The following is a 22,522-nucleotide window of genomic DNA, read 5'->3' on the forward strand; positions in this document are numbered from 1 at the left end:
AAGACACAGTATAATAATAAAAATCACAGTTTAGTAGAACATTGGAAATGTTTCCTCAGAAATGAGGTGTAGATTCTTTGTCATAAAGGAAGTGCAAATTTAGGAATTTAGGGCTAACCTTAAGCACGCTCAACTGGGAAGTCTCCATCCTCTAAATCTCTATACTTGTTTCTGCTAAAAAAGGAGATGGGGTGACCTTACTTCTAAGTAAGGCCTGGAATTAGATAAAATCAATCCAGATATTAAGGTTGGTTTTGGTGGGTTTTTTGTGGTGTGTTTTTGGGGGGCTTTTTTGGGGGGGGGGGGTTTGTTTGGTTTTTTTTTTTCAAGAGATGCTTTCTTTCAAATTGTGTATTGGGCTCTGTGAAAGAATTAGAGGGTGAACTGAGACTGGATTGGCATAACTTGCTTTTTGTCCTTAAAACATCCAAGTGCTTCCACAACTATTTAATGGAATAATGGCTAAAACTTCTGAAAGAATGTTCTCAATTTTATTTTTACTGATGTAGGGACAAGGAAAGAAAAAAAGCCACAAAGCAAGCCGTCTAGACTTTTCAGTCCTTCTCTAGAGCTAATAATAATAGAGATAATGCAGAACAGTTGCAAAAGCACATAATGGAATTCCAAAGTTAGTAGAAAAGAAAACTTTTTTTTTTCCCTTCAGGCAAGAACGAATTAATATCTTCTCAATCTCAGTACTATGATCATATGTTAAATTGCTCATAAAATGCTATCTAAAGAAGCCAGATTCACTAAACAGTTTCACCAGTGGATGGAAGAATGCTTACCTGCTATTGAAGTGTAATAACATCCAGTAGCTGCTTTGAGAAACTGGCTGAAATGAAACATAAGGGTTTTATGAACGATCTGTAGTAAAATTGTATACCAGCTGCTATGGGAGGTAGTTAAAGGCTCATAAAACCATATGGGTGTTGACAGTACTGCTCTTGTCTCTGTGCATTTCATCTTTGGATGTGGCAAGTTCTGCATGTGTAGGTAATTGGTAAGAATTTCTGTACAGTATGCTAGAGACCAGTCCTAGCCTGCTTTACCTTTAGCAAGAAATAAAATGTGAAGATTAACATAATCTGTATATTATAAGGTTGAGGTAAACAGAGAACATATTTGAGTTCTCAGTTTCTCAACTCTTGTTGTATTAGAATGCTAATTCATTTGGGCAAAAAAAAGTAAAATCTTGGCTAAGCTTCATGTTTAGAAAATCATTCATTCTATTCCAAGATGAAGAGTCCTGCTAAGAAATGAGCTATTTTTTCATTATGTCATTGCTTTCTTGTCTTCATATGCCGAACTCCAGGAAGTTACACATATAAGGACAATTCAGTGTTTAAAATTTCAGGAACAGTCTGGTTTGACCATAATGGTGACAAAATCAGTCCAGTAACTGGGAGGGTTAGGAAAGGGAAAAATTTTAAAGGTGTAGACATTTCTTCAAAAGTAATTCTTTTTTTTTTTTTTTTTTTTTTTACACAGAGTGTTCTCAATGTATAACAAAATGCTTACTAGCTCCTGTTCAAAGTAGTAGGATGCATTGTACACAATTTTAGTACAATTTTTGTGTTTTGTCAGGTAAAAACGTGATGGTATTTACAATGATTGGCTGTTGGTAATTTAAAAAAAAAAACAAAAACATTTTATTTGACATCTCTAATCAAATAATACTACACCATATGTCAGAACATAGTGAATCTATGTATTTTTTTTCAATATCCTTCAGAATAGGATTCTGTTAGCCAAAACCATTTTAGCTTGTAGAGATGACTTAATGTTGCTGAGAAACAAATTTAGCATTGTGGGAGATGCAAGTACCTGGTGAAAAGTTCTTTGAATGGCATAAAGCCCCAAGGAGGTAAATCAAAGTCTCAGACTAGCCCGCAACACATTCAGTTGTTCTTATTGCAAAAGCTGTATTTTAAGGTTTTTAACTTTCATGTTATTGTACAAAATTCAGTACTGTGGTCGTGCAGGTTATTTGTGTATATGGGTAATGGAGGTTATATACGTATATGAGTAATATTCTCCCATGAGGCTGTTCACTGTTCCTTTTGTTGTGGGGTGTAGCTGCCTATGGGGTCATTGTGGAAGCCAGATCATCGAAATGATCCATGTTAAAAATAGTCTTCAAAAGACACAGGGGCATGGCAGTGTTATAAATTGTCTTCACTGTTGAGGTCAGTGGTGATGAACAGTATGTAATTTTTCTCTTCATTCTTAGATTATAACTTAGGTTTATTTAGAGAGGATTTTTTAGGTTTCTTAAAAAGAGTGCCCTTTTTTTGCAAGGAGGGTTGTGTGGAAGCCTGTACAAAGGGCTGTGGCAGGGAATAATGCTCCTTTCCAGTGCAGCAGCTTGAGGGGAGAGGGAATTGTGTACGACGTATAGAGGCAGATAGAAGAATGAGGAAACCACAGCCTGAATTTGGGAAAATAAAGCTTCTGCAGCACCTTAACAAGTTGCTAAAGGGAAAGAGCAAACCAAGGCATGCCTCAAGGCTGACAGAACCACCTTGATGATCAGAGATCATGAGGCATAGTATGGTGCAACTCATAAGATGACTGAAATCAAGACTGGAAGTAAAGACCTGTGTGCAAGGACCCATTAGGGTGGAGAAGGGTCGTCTATAGATGTTATTACTCCTGTTCTGTTTAGTCTGATCACTCTGTTTTTCACATTTAATAGAAGTATTCTAATTAATTATAACAAAAGTGGCTTTCTAGAATTTGAATGTCTCTTTTTGACCTTTAAAAATTCCCTCATAGGAGAAGAACATCTAAGCTCTGGCCACCTCAGGGTCTAGTCACACCACCTATCTTGTGAGGCGTTTATTTTTTTCAGAAGGTCGTGGTTTATCAGATATATTTCTGACAGTGAGGAAAGAGGAAAATCTGATTCTCTCCTTCAGTAATGTACACATACAGATGTAACTGTAAGTTTCTGAAGATGGAATTAGGTCTGTATGCAATTTTTCTGCATATTAAAATCAAGATTGTATTTGTGTAGTAGGGTAGACGAAAGATGTAGAATTTCAGCAGCTATTAAGTAAGATGAAATCTGAACTTACTATTTGTATGTGCCTTTCACCTCTTAATGTTACTATGAAAAACCTAGTAAAAGTGTTTGAAAATGTTACAACAATGAAACCATTTAAAACATCATTATTGTAATAATTTGAAATTATTTTATAAGTCGACTGCATTAAGGAAATGAGAAAGCGTTAATTAGTGGGCTACAGGAGTATATACAAATGTTCAAAATTAGTAGTGTCTTTTTTTCTTATACTTGCAAAGCTTCATTTCAGAATTTATGGATGAAGTTCACCATTTAGACCTTGTATTTCAGCAATTGGTTATTTTTATAACCTGACTGGTAACAAGTTAAAAAAAAAAAAAAGAAAAAAGACTAAAAGCCATATAAAGTGTGCTCCATATTAATGATAGCAGACTTCTCTTTATTGTACTTAGCTTTTCAGAAGGGAGTAAGTGACATAGCTGTAGATACAGACTTCCCTTTTTAAAAATGCTCTGTCTAATGTCATTCATTAATTTCTACCAGCTACCTTTGCAAAATGTTTTTTAAGAAGTCCAGAATTTCTCTTTACAATGCTCTTGATTTCAAATATAAGTAGAGAAATGTGTGAGCTTTCTGCATTATCTGTCTTTATGATAGTTGTCACAAGAAAGCTGGAAACCCTTACTAAACTTACTGTGTTAGAATTGTGGTCCTTTATCAATTTGACAAATGAAAATGAATCCACAACTCAGATGATTAAAAATTCATAGATCATTAGCCTAACTAAATCATAAGTCTTGAAAAAGAAATAATTCTTGTGCATAGTAATTACCTTGAATCCAAATTTGTATGTCATACCGGCCACATTGTTCTCTGAACCCCATAAAATTGCAAGGCATCTCACATTTGTTCCATGATGGATTTTTCTTTACAACTTAAATCAGATGTGTTATTTTAAATTATGATGAATTGGGAAACTGAGGGAAAAACCTGACAGATACAATATTTACCATCTTGGATTTTTGTAAAGAAAAAAAAAAGTACTGATTTTTAGAATGTAGCCTCGAATCAAGTAAGTGATGAAGGTTAGTAGCTCTCCCCAAAGAAATGGTGGGAAGAGAAGATACAAAGGAAATTAAGTTCACCGTTCCAGGTACTAATTTCTTTTCTTTCTCATGGCAATTTAAAGTAATATTTGGACCTTTTTATTATACAGTAATTCCCCTTTTTCTGATGTCATTAATAATTCTTTCTTTTCAGTTTCCGCACTAGCAAAGGTGTTGGGTATTCTGCTCATTTTGTTGGCAACTGCTTAATAGTTACATCATTGAAGTCAAAAGGCAAAGGTTTCCAGCACTGTGTGAAGTATGACTTTCAGCCACGCAAGGTAAGCAAAGTGGTAGTTACAATAAAGAATAACATTGAAAATGTGACAAAGTGCTTCTGGGAAGAAGGGCTAAAATCTCTTTAGTGCCATAGTGTTACTAATAATTTCTTATTTTTAAGTAGCTTCTCTGATGGTCATGCAAAGTTTTATGTCAGTTACAGACCAGAATCGATTCAAGAAAAGTGTAGTAATTTATGAAGTAACACTTCCCTAAAGTCAACTTGTTTTTAAAAATAGTGTTTAATTAGCTTCAGAGAGAGAAGAATTTTGAGTATTTGTAAAATGGTTGTATTTTATTTTTAAAAGGTCGTCATTCTATTTCTAAACATTCTGTACTTGGTAACTTCGGTGCCAATGTCTGGAACAATTTTGCTGGCAATGCTAGAGTTTCATTATCTGTTGCTGGGGGATATAAGGCTCTGAACTTTCTTCTATGTCAGTGGTGTTTTGGGATTTCTCATTTTTCATAGTAAATCTTGATTATTTCTTTAGATCATAGTAGTGTTCATTTCTACTGTATGCCTAGTAGTCCTAGGAGAACAATGATTCTGCTGGCTTCAATATTTCAGTTAGCTGACTGAATCATTGACTTTTACGTACAGTGAGCATTATGTGTTTGTCATTGATAGCAGCCTTGTATATATTTTGCTGTGAAGCTCATTTCTTTTTTTATGGTCTTAGAATTTGTATATTGAATTTCAGTGCTTGTTTTGTTTTGAGAAACCAATCTCTTAGGGAGGGAATGCCATTGTTCACTCATCAGCTTTATGTTCTACTCTTTTTCTTGGTATGTATTTGTGATTCAAAATCACTGATTCTAATTCTGTCATGTAGCTTTGAGGTCATTTGTGGTTTTTTTTAAACATAGTAATGTCTTTTTCTAGCGTATTACTCAGGGATGTATAAAGCCTTATAACCACGTATCTGCTGAGTGTATTGAAATGAATCCATTCTGTTTTGCAAATTTTATTTAATTTTATAGCCAGGAAAGAGTTTTGATGACAGTTCAGTTTTCTTTTAAAGTAGCATGTCTGATGCTACTGATAAACACTCAACCTAGGAAAAAATGGAATTGTTAACTTTTGGATTATATTATTGATAACTAGCTTTTGGGATCTAGCTGATCACTTCTTTACTTGTTGATGAAGAAGCAGTCTTTCATTTTTTAGCAAGATATTCTTTTGATAATTTTTATTATGAATGACTAGTTTCCTTCATGCCATCCCTGGAAAATTTTAGCTCTTGCTATTCTACTTAAAATAGTTAATTCTGAAATACTAGTACATGTATATCTCATTATATGAATATCAGTTTCAAATCATCATCTGCTGATCTGCTGAAGTGTGTCCAATTACAACTTCTGTGCCAGTTTTATATTTCTCAAAGATCATGCTTCATACACTTGGAGTCATATGTCAGATTTAGAAAGTATTTGAAATAGATTTTCTAGAATATATTTGCAGGTGGTTTCATATGATATATTTTTTCCATTAATAACTTGTGTGTACATGTATGTGGGAAGGTACGTAACGCATAATGGAGGGAAGAAAACCTGTCAAATACAATTCCTAGCTCTAACAAGTCAAAACATATCCTGTTTAACATGTAGATTGATTTTCTTCATGTTATTTACAGGTATTACATTAGTTCCACTGTGCAAGCATTGAATGTGTAGATATGTATTAAAAAAATGTGTATCCGTTTACAAAGCCATTTACTGTCCAAATGCTAACTTGAGAAGTGTGATTTTTGTCATCAGATACACTATTTTCTAACCATTTGCTTACAGACGTAGACATTTCAGCGATGGCTTTTGCCAGAAACATCATCCTCATTAAACTTCTGAATAATGGTTTTTAACATTTTTGTTGAATCACAGTAAAATTATATATTCAAGCCACCTGGTCAAAAGCTTTATGTAGGCAGATCAGAAAGATACTATGTTCATGTGAAGATCTTCCCACTGTTAACTATGTCATATGACACCATTCACAGAATAATATGAAATCTTAATTTAAAACTTTTAGGATGTGTTAAGTGGTTACTTTAGGTTTTAATTAGTATATTTTAACAACATTATAAAAGCAAGTATATATAAAAACACATGGAGAAATTTGGTCATCATATCCCCAAATAGAAAACGTGGGTGTAATGTAATAGAATGACCTCTCAACAGAGCTAAGCTAGCTTTGGCAGTGTTGTGTTTAGTATGTCTATATTGCTTTTTGGGACTCCGAAGTGAAATTTTTGTGTGTTAGTAACCCCCAGTAATTTTCACTCCCTTGAGTTTGAGCCTCAGCATCAATCCTTGTAAAAGTATGAACAGCAAAGCGCTGTAGTCAAGTGCAAACAGCTTTTTTTTTGGTGTTTCTAATCCTGAACACCTTTACTAATTGTAGTATAGCCTGAAATAAGTTCCACATTTTGGAAACACTTAGTATGTGATGCTTCATCTCTCTGATTGTACTGTGCTGTGGAGTAGGAATATGACTTACGCAGCAGTGGGTGATTAAGCTTGAAAGATTTCAGCAGTATAAAAAATTGACAGGCTGTTATCTGAAGTGCCTTTGAGTACTACCTAAGGAAGCTCTTGTTGTAGCAGAGAGGCATGGTCTTGGTGCATTTTTGAGAAAATGATATAGGGAAGGAGACTGTAGGATGAACTTAAAATTGTATTACTGACTTCAAAAATTTAAAAAAAGGAATTTTTCAACTAAAAGTTGAAGAAAAATTGTGTGTGAGATTATACAACTTGGTTTGGTTCATTTTGTAGTAGTAAAGTCCTGAAAATCACATTCTCAGATACAGAATAGGAGAGAAATCAACAAAATGCCTGTACAACATCAGCAAAGAACATTCACATAAATGAGACATAGGTAATAGGAAATTATGAGGCATACATATATGCTTGTTTCTACATATTTAAAAAAATAAAAGAGAAACTGGATTGTCTATTTTAAATGAGGTTATTGACATAATAGAAGTATCAGAAGCTTAGTTGACTTGACCATCTGTGGGCACTCATTTCAAATTGTACTTCCAGTTATGAGTGACAGTGGGGCAGGTCTTGCCAATAAATGAGTGATGCCCTGTGTTAAAGACTTAACCTTGTCAGATAAATAAGTTCGTTGTAACAATAAATAACAGAGTTTCTGTGCACTGAAAATCAATAACTAAGTAGGAAAACCATACTTTTCAGATTAAATTGTTAGCCATGATAATGATAGTTATAGTATCTGTGATGAACTAGGGAAGATCAGAAAGCATACTAATATAAAGAAGCTTACATTACTTTGCTATAAACTGGGTGGCATCTTACTGGGACAAGAGTTCAAACTTTTATATACCAGAAGCATTTGGATTTATTTCTTTTTGAAACTTCTAGAGAGCTCAGATGTTGACTCTTCCTTGACTTTGTCTTGAAAAATGCAGAATATGCTTGGATATGCAGGATTTGCTGTTTTTATTTTTAAAGGAACTGCAAAAAACTGCCTTCACTTCTTTAAAAAAAAAAAAAGGAGCAGTTAAAAGATGGAGGTGTTTGATAGCGCTAGAGAAATTGCTTAAATGCAAAGATACAAAAGGCTAAGAGCAAAAAAAAAAAAAAAAAAAGTCCAGAAAATCCAATAGAAAGTTTAAAAGCTCCTCACAATATACCTGAGCACAGATAAATAGCAAAGTAGAGACCATTGTAAGTAAAAAGAAGTTGTTCAGAAAGTGGAAGTTGCATCAAAAGGAAGAATACTTAGAAAAGTATAAGTTATAGCAAATTATATGTAAAATGATAAGACAATTCAATTTTTTTTTTTTCCAGTCCATTAGGGGTAATTAGATGACTACGGCTTAATAGGAGTCCTTGAAGAATATAGTATCATAACAAAAAAGCTAAATGAATTAATTGCATCATTGTTTACTATGAGACGAGTCAATGGGGATGAGTCAGAGGAAGTGTCTCAAATTGAAATGTCAGTAGAAGAGGTATAGAAATCAATATAAGAGATAGTAATTAATTGCCAGGACCTTACAGCAGGCACCCCCAAGTTCCAAAGAAATTTGAATATGAAATTTGCCAGACTTTTAATTGTGGTTTATAATCTATTTTGTCAAAGAAATGGGTGATGGACAATTACGCAAATTTTAGAAAAAGGCTTTGCTGATATTTAGAATTACATATTACCATGCCTGATTTCTTAACCATCAAAATGGGGTAGAAGCTAGAAAAATGGATAGGAAGGATTATAAAACACATAGATAAACATATCAGGAACAAAGCGATGCAGTATTGCACTGGAAGTCTTGTCCCCCACTTCTATTGAATTATTTGAAGGATTCTTACTGTGCGTAAGAAAAGGTTTATGAGCCAGTTGATACGTGCTATGTGGGTTCCCCAAGAATTTTAGGCATTATACTCCTCTGAAAGCCTTAAAAGAAATTATGCTATCATGCAATAAGAGAATTTATATTTGTTAAAATACAGGGATGGTAGGATACGAATCAAGTGAGCAAGCAGGAATCTCAGAAGGACCTTTATTTTCCTGTCGATAAGAATGCATTATGGACTTAACTCGGTGGAGTTTGTCATCCTCTATTTTAAGAACTAGCTTTGAAAACCTATGTTACTCATTTTAGCTAGATTGATACTGGTGACAAGTATGACGCAAAGAGTAAACCGTTTTTTACTATTTGAATACTTCCCTGGCTAAAAAGAAATTACAGTTTAAGATGTAAATTTGGTTAATTCAAGTGCAGGAGGCAAAAGAGCAATTTTTTTACTGGATTAGTTATGATAACGAGCTGGGATAGATTCTGTGTGCATGCACGTGTGTGTATGCACATGTATTCAAGTAAAGAAAAGCTCAATGTTTTTTGTAGAGCTTGCCTCGTGGGTCAGAGTAGCAGCCATAGGTAGTGCTGTGACATAGCGGCAATGCTAAAGATTCAAAAAAGTTGCATGGAAGAAAGGAGACTTGGACTAAAAGAAGCTGCAGGTGCACGAATGGAGGTTAACATGGGAGGAAAAAAAAAGATTATAAAAAGTAGATTATATCATTTTCCTGAAGTTTGACGTTGACACCAAAGCTCTCCCAAGATAGCATTGCTCATTTTAGTTCCTTATAGGCTCTGTGGACAGTGTTTCAACAAACGTAATGAGCTACTTATTTCCAAGTGAATGAGTCATCTATTAAGCTTAAGCTACACACAGGGACAGTCTTACAAACTGGTATGTTGTCAGAAATGCTCTTAAAGCACTGTAAAAGAAAAATCACAGATAGAAGATAAGTGGATAGAACTTGGCGGTTATGGTTGTCAGCTGATTTCTGTTACAAAAGTATCAGAACTGGAAATATGAGTAAATAGCTATAAAAGGTGCAACTTTGAATAGTGCTATTGCAAAGAACACCTGATGAAAGTATTTAAAATCATCATCACTTAGTGGAGATTATTGGTAAATTAACCTTTGAAGGAAAGAGGACAAGGAAATTTTTCTTCTAAGATTTATGTTAGGTGGTGTGGAAGCTTTGAAAAAGAAGTGTTGATGAAACGCGGAGCTCTAGTCATGCGGTTTGCACTTAGTTTCTGATTAGCATAGTCACCAGTTAAGCTTGTAGACTTTGAGTTATGAATATTTTGTTGAATTTCTGGTGGGTGTTCCTTTCTGAAATAGAATCTGCCTACAAAATGGGGAACAACATTTGCTTATTGAGTTGTGGGTTTGTTTTTTGATTTTTTTTTTTGGGGGGGGGACGGCGGGGGGAGCAGCGGCCTACAAAAAAATACTTTGTTCGTGGTTGCTTGGGGAAAAAAAAAAATTAGACTGGCCACATGTGACTTCAGAAGCCAGAGCTGTAGCAGTACGTCCTTAATCTAGTATTGCCCAATAATCTGTTTACTTGGATATGCCAGTAGTAAGATACTCTTAACATACTGTTGTATGATTAGTAGGGTTTTTTCCTCCTTCTGTTAACTGTGGATTTTAAGGAGGGAAAAATGAAAATATATTTTTGAAGACTTGGAAACAGATGTGGAAAAATATGTGTATTCTAATAGATGATATAGATATGTAACAGAACACAGCTCAATTCGAGGACTACTGCAACGATTATTGTCAAAATATATTTTTCTGCATGCTTTTTTTTATTTGTAATTCTCAACATGTGAAAACTTTTTGCTTTTATTTTCTCTGATACAGAGAGGCAGATTTTTATATAAGTAGGCTCTGTATCTACTTACCCCAGCTCAGGGAGAGAGTCACCAAGTGACTTATTAAAATAATGCCCCAAGGGATGCAGAAGTTCTCTGCTTTGAAAAAAACAGACTTAGCCAAACATAGAAATCAAAAGATGATAATTGAAACAGATACCAAGAAAGGGAAGACAAGTGAATTGTAAATTACTGTTCCAAATTATTAAAATATGAAATGGTGTTTTCAAGGCAGATGAGCTGACTTTTTCACAGAATCAATAAGATAGGGAAGGGACGTGTTGAGACAGTCTAGTCTCACCCCCTCTTCAAAGAAGGAACATCTAGATCAGGTGTCCTGGATGTTGTCCAGTCAGGTTTTGAATATCTCCAAGCAAGGAGACGCCACAGTTTCTTTGAGCAACCTGTGCTAGTGTTTGACTGTCCTTACTGCTTACTACCACCCTTCTCACATATGTTTAAATGGAGTTTCCTGTATTTCAATTTGTGCCCATTGCCTCTTGTTCTTTCACTGGATACTAGTGAGAAGTCTCTGGCTCCATCTTCTTTGTCCCCTGCCCATCAAGTATTTATACACAAGGATGAGATCCCCCTGAGCCTTCTCTTCTCCAAGCTAAAGAGACCCCTATCTCAGCCTCTCCTCATGTGTCAGAGGCTTCAATCACTTAATAATTTTTGTGGCCCTTTCTGGACTTTCTCCAGTATGTCCATTTTCATCTGGTTTGTATATATTTTGAAATAATACTGACACTGATTATAGTTAAGTATGAATTGATTTTGCAGATCTTAAAGATTAAATTTCCATTCCTAGTCTTAGATGAGTTTAAAGGTTTGATTTTAAAGGAAACTTAAGGTTTTCTTCTTGAATTTACTCATCATGGACATAACGATTCCTGGTGAACAGATTCTTTGAAAGATCACTGTAGTTGTACTTGGAAGCATTTTACTGTGATGCTTTCTCTGTTTGATTACGTAATGCGTTTTTAATGATATGACAGTTGTCCAAAAATTGGTGAAATGGTAAAGAATAGAGGAAGAAAATCATATGAAGCAATCAGGATGCTATCTTAAACTGGGCTGTAAAATTTTCTGTTGTGAATTTTTTCCTTTTATTTAATAATTTCTAACAGAGAGGTTTGATGAAAAGGCAGAGATATGTGACATGAGTTTGTTAAGGTAAGTGCACATGGAACTGGATTTCCCATCAGAACTCAGTTGTGTTTTGTGTTACAGCATATAGTGTTTAAATTAAATTACACTTTCAGGAATGGAAGTGTATTCAACTTTTTAATTATATGTATGCATTTTTGGCTCTAATCCTATAAAGGGGTGCAGGTAGGTACATCATTACATTTAGGCATGGTTCTACTGACTGGACTGGAGGTTCCACTGACTTGACTTTTAATTTTACAAGTTTGCAGGGATTCATCTGTTTGTATAACTTTACAAGACTGGTCACTTATTTTTAATGCCATTCATTAACTTTATGTTTCATAGCACAAAAACTGCCACTATATACTGATTTTACGTGTCTTTCCAGTGGTACATGATAAGCATTGTACACATCTATAATCGATGGAGAAACAGTGAAATACGATGTTACGTGAATGGTCAGCTGGTATCCTATGGTGACATGGCCTGGCATGTTAACACGAATGATGTAAGACTTTATTTTGTTTCCTTTCTCATAGCCTTTCATTTTAAAGTAAATTGAAAAAGGAAAATAAGTACTATATTTGTTTTCTCTAGATCTTTGCAAGTTTTCTATATTTTTTTAACTTTCTCCTTTAATCTATCTTCCTTAGTTATGTACTTAATAAAATGTAATATTATTGATTTTATATATTAATATTTTTTAGAATATTGGGGATTTTTTTTTGGCTGTATTTTGCATAGCTATTTTAATGACATTGTCAGAGATTTTGCTCGGAGAGACTGTTATAGCTAATATTTTTGATATGTGATACCGTATAGAGGACACTAATAACAATGGATTAATACTTAGCTTTTTCTGTAGGAAAATGTGGTAGAGTTACAGATTTTACAGATTTAGCTTGAGAAAAGTCCTTAAGAAAAACTGATTCATTCTGCCAAATGACTATGCGTACTGCCAATGTATACAAAAGTATTCATTTTTGTATCACATTAAGTTCTGTGTTGGATTCAAGAGGAGCTATTTGTTAATGGTTAAAAGATTTCTATGCTTTTTGTGTTATTGAACATTAAATTTTAAATAGGTTTTTTAATTGCAGTAGAACTGAGTAGCCTGAACTATGATCAGAGTCATATTGCTTTAAGCACTGTATAGGTATAGTAAGAGATCATTTCTTCTATGCAGAGTTTACAGTTTTAAACCAACAAGATGGACAGACAAAAAGTAAAAGCTAGAAAACAGAAGCACAGAGAAGTGTCAAGAGATTTATAGTATTAAGCAAAGTGTGAAGTCTTACATCTGTCTCCCAGTAACAAGTATATTTTGCCTTTTATTGTTTGACTTGACATTAGTAAATAGGCAGTTGACCAACATTAAAAATGCTGTGCTAAGTGTTAAGGTATTAATATTTAATTAATATTGTTAGCAAGTACAAATTAACTGCTACAAAATTTCATCCCTGAAATACTGAGCAATTTTCTTGGGTAGTAAACTTTTAGAGAGATATGTCCTCCCTTATTGGCCATCCAAACCAGTTAAAAGATATTGAGAGACATACAGTTGCATAGCATTAGTCAGCTGAGAGCAAAGACACAGAGGTCTTGCATCTGATTGTCCCACAGGCAGAAACCAGTCATTTTTATCTGGAGAAGGTTGCATGTATACCTGTAAATACACTTGTATATATTAAGTGGGCTGACTTCAAATTAACAGTATATTCTTACAGGAAATGCATCTGGTTTTGTATTTTTTATATTTAAATTCTTTTAATGAAATTATATAAGTTTCAAATTTTTTTGTTTTGGTGCTCTCTTTTTATACCTTCTACTTTGGAAGGTTTGAGAGTCTACACCTAATGATGCAGAAAATAGACATGCTTTCTTGCTTTCCTCGTTTTGGCTGCGACAGAGTTAGCTCTCTTCTTAGTAGCTGATACAGTTCTGTATTTAGGATTTAGTGTGAGAATAATGTTGATAACACACTGATGTTTTAGTTGTTGCTAAGTTGTGCTTATCTTAAGCCAAGGATTTTTCAGTTTCCCATGCTCTGCCAGCAAGCAGGTGTGCAAGAAGCCGGGAGGGAGCAGAACCAGGACAGCTGCCCCAAACTAGCCAAAGGGCTATGCCATACCATAGAACGTCATGCCCAGTGTATAAACAGGGGGGAGTTGGCTGGGAGGGGTGGATCGCGGCTCTGGCGTCGGTCAGCGGGTGGTGAGCAACTGCATTGTTCATCACTTGTCTTTTCTTGGGTTTTATATCTGTTTTTTTGTTATATTCCTTTTCATTACAATTATTATTATTATTCTTAGTTAGTAGTATATTTCATTTTACTTTAGTTATTAAACTGTTCTTATCTCAGCCTACAAGTTCTACCTTCTTTCCCGATTCTCCTCCCCATCCCACTGGGAGCGGGATGGGACTGGGGGGGAGTGAGGGAGTGGCTGTGTGGTGCTGGGCTGCTGACTGGGGTTAAACCATGACCCTTGCCCAGAGTTTTGGATGGGGAAGGCAGATAAAATTATTCTCTGGTGCTTTGCTTCAGCTAAAGTTGTGCTAGACTTTCAGAGGTGCTTGATTCATCAGCTTGCTACACTTTTGTTATTTCTTATTTATAATATAGTTCTCAGTTGTTTCTGACTGCTGGTATAGGATAAGGAAGCTCTTTTGTACTTAAGGAAATTAACTGTCTTTTGCTAAATTCTAGAGGCAAAGTTGGATTTGAAAGGGAAAGTTTAAATATTACATGTTAATTAAGGTGGGAGGGCTCTGCTTGCCAAAACTTCTGATCATCATTCTTTGTTTTCTTGGTAGCATTTCTACTTGCAAGAAAAGACAAGCCTTTCAGTTTTTGCAGAGCATGGTTTCTCCTTGGTAATATAAACATTTTTGTGATAGGTGAGAATGTGATGAGTGAAAAACCAGCTGAGGTCTCAGAGGATCTGGGCTGAATTGCTAGTTATATGGTGTGGGGATCTGTAATCTTTAATGATAAATGCTTAGAAGGAAGAGCTGCTCCTTCTAATCATATTTTCTTCACAGTATTCACTTCTACTTTCTCATGTCACAGAAGTACAATCTTTTCTTAAGGTGGGATTGGTTTGCCAAGCTTTAGATGTTTTGATATAAGTCTTTTAAGTTTCTACTAAGGTTTTACTTTGTCCACTGGAGAATAGACTAACTTATGAAAGACACTAGTTATCATTAGCTCTCTATTTTTTAATAACAAAAATCTGTTATATCAGAAGTAGGAAATAGAATAGAAAGTAGGAGAAATTCAGGAAAGATGTATGAATGCAACTGTGTAAAAGGCATAAAAAGGAAAATAGGGGAGTGCGTACATAGGCTCCTTAGCACTACTATACGTTAGCTAGGAAGAGAAGCTTTTGTTTTAACTGTATTAGAACTTTCTTGTTTCATATAAAGGTTGAGTTCTTAAAAGTATTGCCTTGAAAAGTCTTGAGCAGTTATCCAGCTTATTTGTTAACTTCTACCTTCATACCCTTCCACTTGGATATAACTTTAGTCTCCTGTAAGGTGACAAGAAGATACCTTACCGTAATAGCTTTGGGTAATATGCAAGTCAGGCAATCATTCTTCTTTCTTTACATTATATATTGTGCATAACTATTTATGTAGATTATACTGATAGATTTAACAGTACAGGTTGCAAAAGCAGATAGTGAAAACTGAGAAAGGGGCAGGAGTAGCATATTGTTGACTAAGTGCATCTTACTCTTTTCAGTCTTTTCTTATACAAGAACATTGTAAGATAATTGAGATGTAGTGTTTCAAACACTAAATACAATGAAGACAAGATTTTTCAGTTGCTCTGTGTCAAAGCTACCACTGAACAAAATGCATTATGATTAAATATTTTTTTAGATTAATAAAACATTAGATTTGCATTATTTAGTTTAAGGGACCGAGTTGAATTTTTTTTTTTAAGCATAGGTTTTGTCTTGGTAGAGGCTGTGAATTTATTTTATTTTATTTTTTTCCCAGATTGATCTTGCATTACAGTTCTCTCATATTTTTATGACATTTTTTTCAATATCTGACATTTACCTCTTGTATCCAAACAAGAACTGAAGAATATCTCAGTCTACAATTTTCATATGTACCCTGGAAGGCACTGAAATAAAGATGCAGATGACAAAAAGGGTGAAAGTTTAAAAAGATTCTTTTTTTTTTTTTCATTTTTAATGATTTTTTTTTTTCTTGTATTTCTTCTAATTCATTCTTATTTATACACAGCCATGAAGTCACTGGGTTCTTAACTGTTTCTGTAATATGGGCAGCAAGATATAGGATATTACATGAAGTAGTTGTTAATGCTTCACATCTGTACTCGTCACAAATGTATGTTGTCTTAACAGACATGTTTTCATCTAGGGATTTGCAAAATGTGTCATTTATGCAAAACTCTAAATCACTCAAGCCTTCTTCAAGATTTTTCATTTTATTGAGGGGACCTCCATGTATTAAAAATGTTGCACAATGTTCAGCCCAAATGTTACAGGGAAGATAAGAGTGTGGATGAAAAAGGAGAAGACACTGTAAACTTCTTTGTATAGCTGTTCCTATTGTGAATGCTGCTGATACACTGTTTCCATAGAGCCATTTTTGGCTCTGACTTCATTATTACTATTTAATGAAATATAAAAACCATAGCAATGCTGAGATTCATTCTGTTAGGCTACACAAGATATAGTAGCTAGTGGTAAATAACTCAGAGTTTATATTCCAAGGAGTAAATATAGCTAGAGATTATGACAAAAAGATGAAGTGAAATGCATGACAGCATATAACATAATCAAATGTGTGCAATTGCTAGCTGGTCAGTAGTCATGATCAGCTCCGTATGCCTTATGGAGTTAATTATTTGTAAGAGATCAAATACACTTTGAGGTGGAAGTTAAATTGGAAGAGTTTGGCTGTTACAGCTGTTAGATTAGGAATTTTCCCCAGTTATGGGAAGTAACATGAGAGAAAGCATAAAACTTCTCATCAAGGTGTAGAATATGGGGATACTGAGGTTTGGTGGAAGATTTTTGTTCAGATAGCTGGATGAAGATAAACTTGGTGATGTCTTGATGTCTTTCACAGAACTTTGCATTACTGTTGTAGGATGAGGAAACTGTAGAAGGATTTAAAAAGTTGACATAAGTGGTGAAAAGCCAACAGGTTGATGACATCAGTAGCGCTTGGGCTGCATTTGAAAGAAGGCTTATAAGCATCAAGAATATTAAGGATGAAGTTATGTCCTTAAGTAACAAGGTCCATAAGTCCCAAGAGTTTAATATTTTTATATAAATAAAATAGAAGGATTTGGACCAAGGCACTGAATGAAGCAGATCTGTCAGTCACCTCATCTTAGGGTCATTAATGACATACTACCAGGGATATACAGAAATAGGCAAACAAACTTGGATCAGTTGGTGTCCGTCAGGTTTAAAACTGTGGAAATGTGAGATAGTTGGAGGAAGACCAAATGAGCTATGAGTATTGGGTGCTGATTTTTAAATCAGTCAATTACGTTTATGAATTTTTTGGCACCTGGAACAGAAGTGAATAAAAACAACCAGAAGATCAGGAGTTGGCCCTCCCCTCCAATTAAAAATAATGGAAACACCTAATCCAGAGTGAAACACCAGAAAGTGGGAAAGTGTAATCTGGTCAGAATGAAAAAAGGCAGAACTGGAAATTACTACAGGTTAACAGACCTAGAAAGTAATTATATGTAAAACTCAGAATCCATTGAGAGTTGAATCCATTGAGAGAGAATCCAATGGCTGTTGTACAATTAAAGATAACTAGAAGAATCCAGGAAAATACCCTTGTAATACGCAGGAATGTATGTCGTAGAAGATTGTTGGGAAATTTCACCATTAGATTTACCAGTAGTCGAAGTGGTCTCATAGCCCATCTTTTGCACTGTGTATCCTGGATATGACTTTGTGAATCAATTTTTGTGTAGTTTTTTTCAGAATTTTTTTTAGTTTTGTCCAAAAAAATTATTAAAAAAATCTATAAATTCCAAGGGAAGAAAATTAGAAGAGCTATTTGGTCAAAAGGAGGATAAATCAGCGATAAAATCCTGGATACTTCTTACCTCACCTCATTGCAAAGCTGAGCTCCAGATGTTTGACTTCCTCCTAACTCTTTAGACAGAGTCCCCTTTTCCTTGTTAATAGCTTATCCACCTAGATCAGTTGCTGTCACAGTTCACCATATTTGATTCCATTCTCCAGACTGACAGAAGTTTTTCTTAGGGTAAAACTCAGCAGCCAAGCAAGATTAAAAAGCAGGCTTCCCAATGCAGATTCTACTGGTTTGCTGATTCAGCTCAAAAAGTGAGGCCTGATCTTTATTTCCATTAAATAAAGTACATGTGACTCAAGGAAGCTGAGAGAATAGCCTTGCAAAGATCCTTGTGCTTCCTGTTGTTGTCCTCTTGTGCTGCATCTTGTTTTCCAGTTCCCCAGATCTTTATTCTAGACAATTAAGTTCTAAACTTTGTTTCATCTGAAAGCCTTTTTTCCTGGAAGTACCAGAAGAACTTAACCTAATTCTTGCAAAACAAATTTAAATTGAAAAAGAAAAAAAAGCCACAAAACCCACTTCAGATCTGAAATAATAGGAAATGGACAGATGGAGAACTGCAGAAGGTCTTTGTGCAGAAGGATGGTTGTTGGAAGGAGGAATGGAAAATAACAACTCTTGTGACTGTGGAAGAAGACAGAAAAGTTTAAGGTCAAACCAAATCATTATAGGCTGTGGTCGTAGAAGGAAGACTATGCACCAGTTGCAAACTAGAAAAATTCGTGTTTGTTTTTTTCTGGTAGAGTTATTTAGCTCTGTTAGCACAACAGTGAAAGAAGAGTGCGTTTCAGCGCGTCTTCTCATGTGTTAGCAGTGGGAGTTCTGATTATAATTACAAGGAACTTCAAGGTTTTCATATTTCCTAGAAGGCAATAGGGAAGGTTATTTGGTACTTGAATGTACTGTTCTAATTTTCTCTGTAGTATGTTGAACAATTAATAAAAACCAAATCCTAGCAGCCAGTTATAACAGCATTGTAATACTGACCTGTAAAACAATTAATGCTATGATATTCAAAATGAAGTTGTTCGCTACAGGGAATCAGGTACTGAAGTAATAAATGAATGATTTATTTTCTTAATTACAACCTCCCTTTATTTTTTGGCTTCAGTAGCTGTACATGAGTATTATTTCATTGTATAGTTTGTATGACTAAACTTCATTAACATTGCCTCTTTCTGATACAGAGCTATGATAAATGTTTTCTTGGCTCTTCGGAGACTGCTGATGCTAATAGAGTGTTCTGTGGCCAGCTTGGAGCAGTATATGTATTCACTGAAGCACTCAACCCAGCACAGATTTTTGCAATACATCAGTTAGGACCTGGATATAAGGTAATAATGGATCTTAAAAATCTTAAAACTGGAAAAATAAGATAATTGATAGATATAGTTGGAAGATATGTATGCATGTAGATATTCCTCTTAGGATCATGTAGAGCTATGTGATTTGTTTTCAGCAAAAGAAGAATATTTCTTCAAGTATCCTAACTAACCTTAATTTCCATCAGCGTTTTGCAAGATGCAAGTTGTTTCTTTAAATCATAGCTGAAACACATTTGTATGTGAAATTTATGACTTTGGGTCATAATCAGATTAGAGCAATTTTGGTTTTGCTATACTGAATACCAGGGGAATAACTTTCTTCTCTACTGTTTGTGTTTAAAACCTGAGTTAAAGCAGATTAACATTCAACAAGGCATAATAAACCAATTCTGTTCAAATGCACGGTTTCAAACAGTTCTGCTGAAGTAAAAGTTGAGCTTTTTACTGATGCTTTGCCAGTGACATTTAGGGGACAGTTTGGACAAATTAATGGTGCATGCATAAACTTGGATCTCTAGTATGAACAATCATTTATGTCTTGGAATGGCTGTGTATAGTATTATTTCATCAAGAAAAACAACACAGATACTTTGCAGAAGTCTGCAGAAACTGCCTACTGGAGAAGGCTTGAAAATGAATCTAACCCCAGATAAACACTATTGAATTTCTACCATCAATTATTCCCAAATTTTCTTTTTCTGATTTGTGAAATTTGCAGTATCATCTGAAGTAGACTTCCAGTTTTTTAGTATATATCATATATTCTGAAAAGAAAAACTTTTAAAAATAGCAAGTAAAAATCAACATGTAGATTCCAATAATATTAATTTGGTGTGCTGAAAATAATTGCTCTAATTCATTTGATGACAGCTAACACTTGAATGACAGTGACAGTTGAAAATATCTTTTATGGTATGCATGTAGTGTAAATAGCCAAATTTATGCCAAGGTTACTTGGAGAAGAGGAAGTCTGTTGCATACAGTTGATGGTTAAAACCTGCCTTGAAACTAAAAATGATCAGTCAGTCCAGAGAAGTGTATCACCTGTGCAAACAAGCAGTACTTTATTCCAAACTTAGTACTGTATTTTGTTTGAACAAATATTTCTGTAAATTTTTTTTGGTCATACAAAAGAAAGTAATATAACCTTATACTTCTTAATAATAAATGTAGTAAATCTTTATGAATTTATTAAGTTCCTGGATTTGCAGCAGCATATTGAAGTGCTACCAAATAGGAATAATGCTTTCATTTGTTTCAAGAAGTGAAAATTATTATGTAATATTTTGTGAGTGTTGAAGGGGTTCATAAGGCATACACGCTTTCACGCTAAACGACGTTTCCAGTAGTTACTGCACTAACCTTATTACAGTGTTATCAAATTACCTTGCTTGATTCAGAGGCTTCCCTTAAACTACATTTCTGCACACCTGTAGCTTCTTACTAACTTTTGTAAAATGTCAGTTAGATGAAATTTAATATTTTGGGAATATTCTTCTTTGGCATATCATGTTTTTAGGTTTAGGTTGTGTTCCCAGCACAGTTAATGCCTCCTTCCTCTCTAAAGTAGTTTCTTTCCTTGTCTAAGAATCTGAAAGTATATTTTGCTAATAACAGTTAAAAAGAGCAGGTTCCTAGAGCAGGACCCTAGAAATCACACAATTTCTTTCTTTAACTTCCTTATTTCCAAAAAATAAGACAAAACAGAACCCTTTTTTCTCACCTTCTTCCAACCCAAGATCTACCCACAACCAAAAAAAGGAACCACGTCCTGTAATTTAGACATCTCAGGGCACTGATTGTGGCTTTCACTCAAAGCTTGCCTCTTTCATGTCTCAGTAAAGTTTATTTCTGTAAATTCTTTCAGATTCTGTGCGGGTGCAAAGGTACATCAGTTCAGAACACTTCAGTATGGTTAGTCCAAGGGAGCCTCGATTGACATGTAGCTCACATTGCTGGACATTAGAGACCACGTTCTTGCTCTTACCTAACTTGCTGATGCAAACTGGCCTTTCAGAAACTTTTCTTAAGTAGTTCACTACATGTCATGTTCACTCTAATTGTTGGTGCTGTTAGCCAACTGGGAGAATCAACTGTTCAACTTTTCCAAAAGAACAGCTATTCTAGATGCATTGTGAACTCCAGTTGTACCAAAGCTTTTCTCCCAAAGGAGGTTTATTCAAAATACTTGAGAATTTTTGGAGAATGTCTTCATACAGATGTTTTTTCTTTCCTATGGCTGTCTGTGGTAGGTCCTTTGATTTACAATTCTTACTTTGGTCCACTGTATCCCAGGATTCTGATTCTTTAGGGAAAGCGACCATCCCTTATTTAGTGCTCTACCTGCTTTGTTCATGACAAGAGACTCTGATTTTGCTTCTCATTCAGCTACCCTCACAGTCATTCATAATGTCCCTAGTCTACAATGGCTGCCGTTAAGACCTCTGGAATACAGAGAAATCTGCATGCTCTACCGACATACCAGAGCTCAGGACAGTGCAGTAGGCACACATCTGTGAATATATGTAGCATGTAATGTTGCAAATAATACCAAAGCCACAAAGTTCAGGAAAAGGCAGATCTTGATCTACAACGAAAAGTGAATCTCTTGCACCTTGTCCCACCCTATTCTGTGATGCAGGTAGAAGAAACGGATTTTAGGATTGACTAGAGAAGTCATTAAAATAAGCTTTATTTATTATTTATATGTAATATTTATATAAATGTATATATATATTTATATTATATTATTTATTGCACATTACATGCTTCTTACAGAACGTTGTAACATAGAAACAGTTCATAATACTTCCGTGCTGGTCTTGCTCAACATGTCCTTCTGAATGCATTTAGTTGTAACTAGCATGCTTTAATATAAAAATCTATTTATTAAGCAAATAGATAGTTTACTTTGAAATACGAAATTTTCGGTTGCAGCAAAAGGCCTATTTTTTTTTTTGAACAAAAAATGTTACATTGATTGTGTGACTAACAATATTGAAAAGCTGCCACACTTCGTAACTATTGCATAGAAATGACGTGTAATCGAACTTTGAAGAGGGGAAGAGAGGAGAATATACTGGCGGTAGAACTATGCAATTTGCCTCTTCCCTGTTAAGTCTTTCCAAATTCATCCATAAAGTATCTTGAAATTTTAAATTGTATTTAGTAGAAACATAGTAGGATTCAATATTTGCATTCCCAGGTTTTATCTGTAATAAAGCATGCTCATTTTGAGTCTTGCAGTTGCTGAACAGGACTTTTACCTACTATGTTGACACTTTCAGTTGCTAGAGGTTGCAGAAAGAACAAGGAAATGAGAGC

General features: G+C 34.7%; 1 protein-coding gene across 4 annotated transcripts in view; it reads left to right on the plus strand.

Annotated features, from left to right (window-relative positions):
- The window catches only part of NBEA (neurobeachin), a 519,980-nt gene that overhangs the window by 110,900 nt on the left and 386,558 nt on the right, over positions 1-22,522 (plus strand). For all 4 annotated transcript variants that reach the window (XM_050890741.1, XM_050890750.1, XM_050890767.1 and 1 more), the window contains exons 6-8: positions 4,289-4,415; positions 12,157-12,276; positions 19,061-19,207. In XM_050890741.1, the coding sequence (XP_050746698.1) occupies positions 4,289-4,415; positions 12,157-12,276; positions 19,061-19,207 (394 nt within the window). The remainder of the gene's footprint in view (positions 1-4,288; positions 4,416-12,156; positions 12,277-19,060; positions 19,208-22,522) is intronic.

Source organism: Gymnogyps californianus, chromosome 1 (genome assembly GCF_018139145.2).
Source record: "Gymnogyps californianus isolate 813 chromosome 1, ASM1813914v2, whole genome shotgun sequence".
Taxonomy (NCBI): Eukaryota; Metazoa; Chordata; class Aves; order Accipitriformes; family Cathartidae; genus Gymnogyps; species Gymnogyps californianus.